Source organism: Thunnus albacares, chromosome 6, assembly GCF_914725855.1.
Source record: "Thunnus albacares chromosome 6, fThuAlb1.1, whole genome shotgun sequence".
NCBI classification, from domain to species: Eukaryota; Metazoa; Chordata; class Actinopteri; order Scombriformes; family Scombridae; genus Thunnus; species Thunnus albacares.
This window is the reverse complement of record NC_058111.1, coordinates 24455286-24466321: the sequence shown is the minus strand read 5'-3', so window position 1 is coordinate 24466321 and position 11036 is coordinate 24455286. Positions and strand designations below refer to the sequence as shown.

Here is an 11036-nt window from a genome sequence, read left to right as displayed (position 1 = left end):
ATCAGGTTTAAAGCTCACTATTGAAATGTGAAATGTTAAGTCTTTATGACACTGAGAAAACTTTAATGTGTGATATTCATTCCAGTTTAAAAAAGTATTAAATACGTTGGAATCCATATTTCTAACAACAGGAAAATAATTTTAAGACCAAAATACAATAAATATATTCAGTATGTGGCTTCAAAGAGACTTGTACTTGTTAGGCAGAGTTATTTTGAGTAAAGCAGATGGTATCTCTATATTTGTTTACCTTACCCTCTCTCTTTTTATCCAACAAAAAAACAACAAAAAAGGAGATTTTAGCAGCAGGCCCAAGAGGTAAAGGTGCCATGGAGATACTGGACTTTATGGATGTGAATTAAATGGATAAAGAATATTTGAAAGCTCCAGATTCCTTTTGGTATTTCATACTGCAGAATATTTTTAGAAATATATGAGGCAGACAATTTATATTACTATGTAATTATGATGAAACAAAATGAACACAAACTTGTCTAAATTTCATCAGCAGGCAGAAAAATGATACTTTGTCCACAATTTCTCTCCCCACAAAACTGTTATATGCAACAATGAGTACATAACCAGAGAGAATAAATCACTATATTTGCAACATTGGATTGACAGGAATACCATTTTTCTTGCAGACTTACAAAATGATGAAGCTGAAATTGTCAGTTATTAGGAATTTCTCAGATCTAAAAGCTTTCCAGTCACTTATAATGAATATCAAATGGTAATAAATGCTATTCCTATTGTGGAATCCTTCAGCGTTTAACTGTTTTTTGTCATTCATTTTTTATTGCAATACCAGCAAATAACAAACAGTACAACAGGTTGCCAAATACATTTTGATAATTTATCCCCCTACGCCTCTCTCCACCCCTCCCCCCTCCACCAACCAACAGGGTACCAGTACCTACACAGACACAGCATCCTTATTTAGTTAGAAGATCCTTTATGTTAAATAAATTTAAATTGTGTTTGGTTGTGCATCACTGACTCTTGCTGATCATTGCTCCAGGTAAGAAAAACTCTGAAGCCAGTGAGCACTTGAAATGTCATTAAGGGGTTTCCAATGCAGGACTGCAATCTTTGTAGCTGCAGTCAGGCCTGCCAGCCACACTTTGCATATTTTTTCTATAAGTGAAAGGTGGGAATCATCATTTAGAAGATGTACAGCAGGGTCCATTGATAATTGTGCCCCTGTTAGATCTGTAAGGGTGCTAATAACCTTCCCCCAAAATCCAAAACCCTTGGACACTCTCATACTGTACAACATGTATAAAAGAGCCAACAGTTCCAGTACCAGTCAGGTTCCAGTTCTGATACCAGTCAGGTACCAGTATGGGTCAGGTACCAGTCCCTTTTGATGTCTAATTCTCAGTGTTAGATATGCTCCATGACAAAATTTCAAATGTATACACTGATGATTTTGGTTTTTCAAAGCACCAGTAACATCACAAATTGCATCCCAATCGAAATCTTGTCCCAATTCAGATAGATCCCTATTCCAAGTTTTCATTGCTGATGTAGGTATATGTTTCTGGGAGTTTAGTTTATTATAGATATATGACACTATCTGCACTCTGTACCCAACTTAAAATAGGATGGTCTTTTAAATCTGACCCCCAGGGAACCCCGTAGGCTTTACAGGCTGACCTTACTCTGAAGCAGAAGAAAAGAGAGTGTTATCGTATCAGTGTTATATTGAGAGACTAGTTCTTGGCCCATTAATATCTTGAAGAGTTTTAATACCCTTATCCTCCCAAGCTTTGTTGGCGAATGGTTTCCCCCCAGATAGAAGGAGACTACTTTTCCATATCGGAGATTATTTGCATCATATACTTTTAAATTGGACCATAACATAAAGCACATTTTTTGGTAGACATGCCTACAAGAGGAAAATCATTTAATCTTATTGGTGCTATTGGCTCAAGACAAAACTTTATCCTCCTCCATCCAATAGCCAAGATTTCTTAATGCAAATGCCTAGTGATACAGTTTAAAATTTGGACGTGCCCATCCCCATCTGACTTTTTGAAGTGGACGACTAACCACTTCATATTGGGTCATTTACCATTCCAAACATAGCATCGTGGTAAGGAGCCCAGTTTTCGCCAATATCCTGCTGGAGGTGCTAGTGGGATCACTGAGCTGAGAATATTAATGCGGGGTAAGATGTTAATTTTGATGACTGATATACAGGTTGAGACTGATGCTGGCAGGTGTCTCCATCTTTTATTGGCTATAGATGATAGGGAAGAACTAACTTTAATAGCATGGCGGTTCATTTTTTGCCTTGGAAACATATATCTGTCACAAAATATTCTAAACTTAATGTTCAGTCACTGAAGAAGGCTGTTAGATCCAGTCAAAACCTCTGGAAATAGCTAGTAAGTGAACCTTGAATTTAGTTCTGGCCTCTAAAAACCCTTTAAGTGAAATAATCTGAGAAGGAAAAAAGATTGTAGAGCTGCAACAATTTGTCGATGGACAGAAAATTAATCGTCAACTATTTTGATCATCAATTAAACGCTTTGAGTCATTTTTTAAAATTCTCTGGTTCCAGCTTCTTAAATGTGAATATTTTCTGGTTTCTTTAGTCCTCTATGACAGTAAACTGCATATATGTGGGTTGTGGACTTTTGGTCGGGACAAGAAAAGGTTGCATCTTGGGCTTTTTTCATTATTTTCTAACATTTTATTAATCAAGCAACTAATCAATTAATTGAGAAAATAACTGACAGATGAAGCAATAAATGTCAGTTTGGAGACCTACGAGATTGGGAACCACTAGGTTACGATATTGTTCATGGCCAACAGTAACCTTGTTTACTATATTAATGCATTATAGGGTTTCACAATAAGGATGACTGAGCCTTAATATGTTCAACAGATCATATTTTGTTTGAGTCTCAACATTTAACACTTACTTCCAGATTTCTGAAGGACAAGTCAAAGATCTTGATTTCAGAGTAAATAAAAGTGTATAGGTCAACTACCAAGACAATGTGCATAATTGGAACCTGTCTGTTACAGGAACTGAATCTAAATTTGTAATATTTTTTGATCAAGACTGAATTATCAACTGGAAAAAGCAGGCAACTTATCCAGGCCCCAGAGCCCTGAAAGGCACATATAACTAGAACTACCAATAAAACTATATTCATGTGAATATCTCAAATTTTTATGATCTAATTACTCACTAGTCCTTTAACAAGTAATTTCGCCTCTTTCAGGCTTATGTATCCCCAAGATTTCTTAAATTGATCAACATAATATGGAGTTATCGCCACCAGTTTTATCAAGTCAACTGGAAAATGGTTTTAAAATCCAAGTGCAACATACAGTATATTATTGACATCACAAAACTGATGAAAGACAATTAAACACTTAAGAGAAATACCCACTTTAATTGGTATTCTATACCATTCATATCAAAGAAAAAAGTTTTTTTTGTTTTTTTTTTCAAAAGATGAAACTGTACATTGGTAGATGCGTCCCAAAACCACCATGGATATATCCACAAATTTGTGGCATACACATTTTGTTGACTTACGTGAAAGTACAGTTGTCTTGAAAGCATAAGCCATGACAAGTATAATTACGACTGTAATGCATTTTGTTTCGAGCATAGCTGAGAACATTAACCGTCCTCAAATGTACCATCACTGACTGCACATAGAAAATGCAACATCATGATTTAAAAGGACATATTAGTTTTACAGCAGCTATACAAATGTTCTTATAATGCTGCAAATAACAAAAGAAAATGGTCAACCCAAACAATTCCAGTACTGATGAATATGATTAAAGTAGATATTGTGAACAAGTTACTGAGCATAGAACACAACTCTCAAACTTTCAATCATCCAATTCCCTATCAAACACAGAAATATTATGATGTATTACATTTCAAAACAGTACAGGTTACAAAATCCCTCCAGATGTCTCAGGTAAACTCTCCCAGAGTTGAACGTCAAATTCCTGATATAGGCATGACTGCATGTCACGCAGAAAACTACAATCTAAAAGCAAAATAAGAAGCCAAAGAGGCAATAAAAACAAAACAAAAACAAAACAAAAAAAAAAAAAACAAGTACAATGGGGGAAAAAAAGCCCAACACAATGACCAAAACTTTCCCTTCACAGAAGCCATGAAATTGAATGACATTTGTAGTATTTTTTAAAATGCATTTCTGCATTCACATCCCTAAAAACATTGCTCTCTTAAGAAAATAGTAGATAAAAATAATCTCTGCATTGTACAAGAAAGGAGGTACAGGGAGCATTGGCATGTGAGTTTAGAGGGTGTGACTACTACTCCGCTGCTTTCTCCTCCTCTTCAGGTTTGTCCTCCTTTTCTTCAGCTTCCTCTGCTGCAGCAGCCGGCTGGAAGATGGAGAAAGCATGCTCGATCATTTTGTTCTCTTTGAACATAGTTGCAGCGCAAACAAAGTATACATTTGTTTTTAATTATTTTTTGCCATGCAGCAAAGGTCCCTGGCTAGAATGGAACCAACTAAATTTTATGTGTCAAGAGTCATAAAGATGCAAACTTGTGATACCTCCTCAGCTTTGGCCTCCCCATTTTCTGCGGGGACCTCTTCTTTCTCAACCTCAGGTTCTTCTTTCTTCTCCTCTGGCTTGGCCTTTACTGGCTCTTTCGCCTTTTTGCTCTTGGGAGGTGCCTAATGTGTCAAAACAAACCGCAAAGATTAAAGCAAGAAAAGATTTGTGAGCCTGAAAAGTTGTCCAGGGGGAAATGTATTGTATTAAGTATTATATGGATTTAAAACTGCTCTATGCCTGAAATCAGGCATAGTGCCTAAGAACTTTGACCCCTGAAACCAAGCCAAGCTTGTAATGTACTGTCAAATACAGATACAAATAGAGTAAAGAAGTTATTTTTGAATAGAAGCAAGATTTCTCCTTTTACCTTTGTCTTCTCTGGCTGTGGTTTTGGCTGCGTCTCTTTCTGTAACACACACAAAAAACCCCCATAAAAATGTGTGTCACATTACACAGAATATGCACAGTAAAATCTTGATTTTATTAAAATGTCATTGCTGGTCTTGGTAAAACTTACGTCTGACAACCTTAGAGACTTTCTCCTTGGCTGAAAAAGAACATAAGATGACAATTTAGTTATGTAAACCAGTATTGATACACATTATATAGAATCTCTAAGTTCACAAAAGATCCACAAAATACATTTTCAACATTTTATGATGAACTTCTGGGGCGATGCTATGACAAAAGTTTAAAAAGTCTACTAAACAATCCTTACAGCATCTTCAAATGCACCAACTTCTAAATTACACATACAACTGAACCCAACTAAGGGTTGGTCAAAAGCTTTTTCCTTATGAGAGTGACCATTTAAATACTTGGACATCAGCTGAGATTCATTAATTATAGACAAATGAACAAACTAATGAAATGAAATGACAGAGGTGACAACATAACATTGATGAAACCAAGACTGAATGGAACTAGAGCTGCAGCAATTAGTCGATTAATCAACTAATTAATCGATTAATCATTTTTAAAGTGTCAAAATTCTATGGTTCCAGACGCTCAAATTAATGTAATTTAATACAAATTAATATTTACTGGTTTCTTTAGCCTTCAATTGTAAACTGAATATCTTTGGAGTGCTGACTGTTGGTTGGGACAAAAGAAGAGATTTGAGGATGTCACCTCAGACTTTGATTGAAATTTTTTCACCATTTTATAGTCCAAACAATTAATTATGAAAATTGGGGGATTTTGTTTTTGTAGTGTTCATGCTATGGTTCCAACATTTATTGTTGTATTGTGAGTTTTTGTTTTTTTTTTTTTTTAAAGGGGTTACAGTTCGGAAACTCTTTAAAGGAGCAGGAGGTAAACAGAGTGCACATAGTAAACAGAGGCCAGTTTGGGCTGCATATTGAGCAGTGCCCCCTAGAGGCTGCACAGCTCCTCAAACCCAAGCAGACTGACCAGGTTTTGACCATAAATTGTGCAGTAAAACACCAACTGAGTGTCACTGTCATCCTTGGAACCTCGGTCTCTTCCTAGCAGTGTAAAATTGGGCGGTGCTGAACCAAGTAAAGAGCCGTCCTCTATCAACCGAGACCTTCTCTTTGTCTTCACACAAAGTAGAACAAAATGTTCATTTAGGTGTCAGTTGGTGAAATTGTACATCACAAAATAAACAGAGTAACGGATTGAAAGCCTTAATACCAACCTCTGCGCTTGCATCTGCATCACTGCTAGACTGTGAGAGACAGAGAGAGGGAGAAAGAAAGAAATAAGAAAGGAACAACAACCATTCATGAGTGAGCTGAAGTGGGTGTGTAATGCAAAGGGGGGATGGGCACCTCTCCCTCCCTTAAATCACAAAGACATTATGCAATCTTTAAGTGGGGAGGGGAGTCTGACACGTTTCTAAATTCACAAAAAAAAGGTTTCTCCAGTTTAACTGCATTTCCACTAAGCAAGCATTATTCATGGGACAGAAATGTTTTTGTTAAATAAGACTGGTGCTGTAGATACTTTAAGAAGAGGGAAGTGTGGTCGCTCCACCTCCACATGCGCTTCCATACCAACCACACCGTGAATCTGCCTCATGTTCCCAACTTTACTGAACATCCCTCCCCGACATGAGCACACAGGCTTCAGTTAAAAAAGGAGCAGACGTGTCGCTGTCTTTTCCATTATACATCAGCTGCCATGACGCTCTTAAAGAAAAGACTGTGCACCTCAACGGTGACGCGCACCAGCTTTGCGGTGCGCGCACAACAGGGGTCAAAATCTCTACGGTGTGTGTTGCAAGTAAGCATTTAACAACTCGACATTTCTTGAGTGCAAACAGCTGCCTGAATAGTGCCGAGTGCAACCGACCATACGTTTAAATATCTTGAGGCAATTACGCAAGAAATTTCCTTGAAATGGCAACCTGTACATCGACGGCGGTTACACCCCTTTGTTTGATCTCGATACACACTGAAGACTGGTTATTATTAAAACACAGACGAATATACATTTTAGCAAGCGAACTATAAGAGTGGTCGCATTAAAGGAGGCCATGCAACCCGCAAACGTGCTCGATAAAAAAAGCACGTTGCTCTGTACTAAGTAAAAAGGCGCCACTTCCCTGTATCAACAGGGCAGAGCTGAGCAGTGAAGGTGGACTTCAACATGCACATGGACACACACTGTAGCCACTATATGGAACATTACATTACAGCACATGCACAGTGAAAAGATACATTGCAGCAAAACAGAAATACAGCCTATGCATTTAACAAAGGTTAATAATTATTCAGTATGCATTGAAATTCCACACAGTCCACATATTTTCACTTACTTTCTTCCTTCCCATTGTAGCTTAGGTTGTGCGGTAGAGGTAAAAAAAAAAAAAAAAAGAAAGAACAAGGAAGCCTTTCACAGTTTAGGAAAGTAAATGAAACGTGAGTCAACCCCACACCTCACAGTCAGTACACCTCCAGAACAGTCTGTAACTTAATGTAAACGACGTCCGACCAGTACCAGAACTAGCTCAAACCGGATTGGATCCCCCTCTCAGTATATTTCATCCCTTATCCTACCAACCTACCAGGAAGAGTCATTCCCCGCCCCTTGCTTCCAGTGATTGGCTTCGAGGTCGAGGCAGCACATTTTTGAACCATAGCAACTTACCTGTGTGGACAGGATCATGTGCCAATCAGCCCAGCCAGCCGACTCTCACTTTTTAATCACGGGGTGTGTGAGAAAAACTGTGTGAAAACATGCATGATGATGATCATTTACATGTTAGGATGTATAAACAATATATTCAAGAAGCAGGACACGTTTAAAATGCTTGTGTTTCCCCACTGTGAGATCTGTTGTTGTTCGACCTCTTATCAAAGTCATTGAAAAAAAGTCATATAATCATAAAACCTACAAACACCCTGAAAAAGTACTCACACTTCTTCTTTTCAAATCATATGTACCACAGCTCTTATAAGATGTTTAATAAACATATTGGGCTGCATGAGTTGTTGTGAAGAGGATGTGTTTATATAAATAAACCTTGTATTCATTTAACTATTACCAGTATAACCTGATTGGCCTAATTATTATATAACTACACCGTGTAGTCGAGCAGCTCTACAGCTGCAACAACTGGTTTTGGTTTTAGACTCCTAGTTAGATAGAACAAGACCTTTGAAGACATCACCTTGGGATCTTTTGACCTTCATGGTTACACTTAGCTTTCTGGACACTAGATTATATCGGATTAGATCAGATTACATTAGAATAGATTAATCTGCCAAAACATCCTTGCTCAGCCTCCCCCTGAAACTCCAGAGAACTTCCTCCACTGAAGAAGAACAATGACACCAATGCACCAATGGGGGCCATTCAGGGGCTCTCTATTGAACATGGTGAAACTTTGAAGGCTTTATTTGAAAAAGTCTCAGACTTTGAAAAAAAGGGACATTGTCCCCCCTTCTCCTCCCCGAAGCAACGTCCTCCCTTTCTGCTGTATAGTAAACGAGCTTGTTTTTAATGTCACCAACCAGAGAAACAAAGTTTCCTGTCTAGAAGAGACAGTTGAGAAGCATAATGCTGAGGACAAGAACCTGAAGACAATGGTTGCTTATATTTAAACATACAGCTGGAGGTCGTCACTCAGGTTATGAAGCCTGAAGGAAGAGAACAGCAAGGACATCCGTCAAGTGTTTACCAAAATCTAACGGAAGGTGGCTCCGAAAATCTGTGTCAAACTGACAGTAGTTATCTACATCTACTGGAAGTGCGGAGAAGATAGAGCCCGCATCTAATGGTTTACTCACACTGTTCAACCAGATCAAAACAAAATTGCAAACTTGGCTGCACTGAGGAAAAGCACATCAGCTAATTCAAAGCAACATCACGGGCACACATTTATGACTTCTACCCTGACTGACGGAGCATAACTCCCTTAAATAGTCCATTCAATTTACTGAATTATCAGTTTAGACAGAATCACATTTAATCGGGTGTGTCTTAGTCTCTCACCTAAAACAAGTAAATGGCAAAATGTTACTTGTATCAATTAACATCCACAGTACAAACATTCCCCACCAATTTGCAAGCAAACTCTATAATCAAATAAGTTCTAATCAACATCACGTTAAACACAATCACAATCCCCCAACTCTACTCGGTAAAACCGATGACATCACTGACAATGTCCGCCAGAGCATAAAATCTGGAAGTATTTAGCTGCCATCCCCTTTAACTACTGGGAAAGCATGGAGAGTACATGTAAGTTAAACAAAGAAAGCTTATACTAAACTCAAGACACTCAAGTAGTGATGGCGAAACCTGACCTTGTGAATCACCAAAAATGAATCACTCAAAGGTTGGAAACACAAACACAAATTCTGTAAACCCCCACGTCTGCTGCCTCTCATTCAGAAATCTAAAGTCTCTTGGACTCTCTGAACAAAATGTGTTTTGCTTAATTGTTACTTCACACGGTTTGACATTCACAGTGCCATGTACAGTATGTGTTTAACACTATAAGGCTGCTTTCACACTTATCTGCTGAAAGTGGAAAGTTTCTCTGTGCTCACCTTAAATTAGAGTTTACAGCATATATCTATGAGCTACGAGATTTGTGACATCACAACTAGTAAGGAGCCAATAATGGTCCAGTATACAACTTGCACAAATAAACTTGCAACGCCAGTGTTGTATAAATACCAACTAATCTGTATGAGTGCATACACGTGTATATTAGTAGCCTATTGGCTGGGATACAGACTTGTGCAGTGGTAATTAGATCCTTTACTTAAGTAAAAGTACCAATACAGCAATGTAAAAATACTCCATTACAAGTAAAAGTACATAAATATTATCAGCTTGATGTAGTTAAAGTATTGCAGTAAAAGTAGTATTTTGGTCCCTCTGACTGATATATTATTATATATGACATCATTAGATTATTAATACTGAAGCATCAGTGTGTAAGCAGCATGTTACTGTTGTAGCTGCTGGAGGTGGAGCTAGTTTCAACTACTTTATAAACAGTTAGCTAGTTTAGTCCAGTGATTCCCAAATGGATCATTTGAACATTTATTGAAATTAAACCATGTGAGAAGTTTAGAAGGAAAAATCACTATTTGGTGGAGCTGTTAACAACTCATAGACATCTGAAATGTGACACCGACTACACACTGCTTTTTGTACGATGTCAAAAGCCAAACAGGTTAGAAACCACTGGTTTCATCTTTAACAATGTGTTGTATTGTAAAAGCTTGTTATATTATCCATTGTGTCAAATCTTCATCTGAATAGTAACTAAAGCTGCCAAATAAATGTAGTGGAGTAGAAAGCACAATATTTCCCTCTGAAATGTGGTGGAGTGGAAGTATAAAGTAGCATCAAATGGAAATACTCAAGTAAAGTACATGTACCTCAAAATTGTACTTAAGTACAGTACTTGAGTAAATGTACTTAGTTACTTTCCACCACTGAACTTTGGCATAAATGTTTATTTATAGATGTGACAATATTTCATGTATTGTGTATATCTGTATGTTTCTGTGTGGAATATATATGCTACAGGCTGTGAAAACAAATCTCCCTTTGGGACAATAAAGACTAAACTTTAAGCCTCCAGCTCACATACACTGAGAATGGACTTTTCAGTGAAATAGGAGACATATTGCGTCAATGTCGTTAAACTTTTATCATGAAAATATTTAATGAGGTGATTTTTTTGTGGAAAAAACATCTGACAAATATTATTCAAAACTGGGTATTAAAACACGTGTGGAGGGGGTGTTTAAGCCATCTCAAGAACCACAAAAATGCCTTATTACTACTGTCGCAATACTCAGAATTAACTGATGTAAACCTGTGAATTTTATTTCATTTTATACTTTATGTATTTATTTATTTATTTTCCCTCAGTCCTCTCTTTTCTTCTCTCTCTGTCCTCGTTTCTCTCCTTGTTTTCTGTTAGGGTTTTTTTCTTTGTACATGACATTCCATTTTATGCCAATAAAGTTGGA

General features: G+C 37.4%; 1 protein-coding gene across 2 annotated transcripts; it reads right to left on the bottom strand.

Moving 5' to 3' along the window:
* Window positions 1-3393: 3393 nt before the first annotated feature.
* LOC122984588 (non-histone chromosomal protein HMG-14A-like) lies at window positions 3394-7554 on the bottom strand. 2 transcript variants are annotated; one of them, XM_044355143.1, is made up of 6 exons: window positions 7355-7554; window positions 6233-6262; window positions 5090-5119; window positions 4940-4978; window positions 4569-4691; window positions 3394-4392 (listed from the first exon to the last, which is right to left on the bottom strand). In XM_044355143.1, the coding sequence occupies exons 1-6, from the start codon at window positions 7367-7369 to the stop codon at window positions 4321-4323; spliced, it is 309 nt and encodes a 102-aa protein (XP_044211078.1). In that variant the 5' UTR covers window positions 7370-7554; the 3' UTR covers window positions 3394-4320. The 2 variants fall into 2 exon arrangements, with proteins under 2 accessions (XP_044211078.1, XP_044211077.1); XM_044355142.1 differs by lacking the exon at window positions 7355-7554 and adding an exon at window positions 6944-7066.
* Window positions 7555-11036: the final 3482 nt, after the last annotated feature.

Bases quoted from the DNA above. Each gene is read 5' to 3' on its own strand.
- LOC122984588 (XM_044355142.1), bottom strand. From the start codon at position 7,030: ATGTATATTCGTCTGTGTTTTAATAATAACCAGTCTTCAGTGTGTATC. The intron at 6,263-6,943 runs GTTGCCATTTCA...TGTCTCTCACAG, and splicing joins TAACCGCCGTCGATGTACAG to TCTAGCAGTGATGCAGATGC. The intron at 4,979-5,089 runs GTAAGTTTTACC...TGTGTGTTACAG, and splicing joins AGTCTCTAAGGTTGTCAGAC to AAAGAGACGCAGCCAAAACC.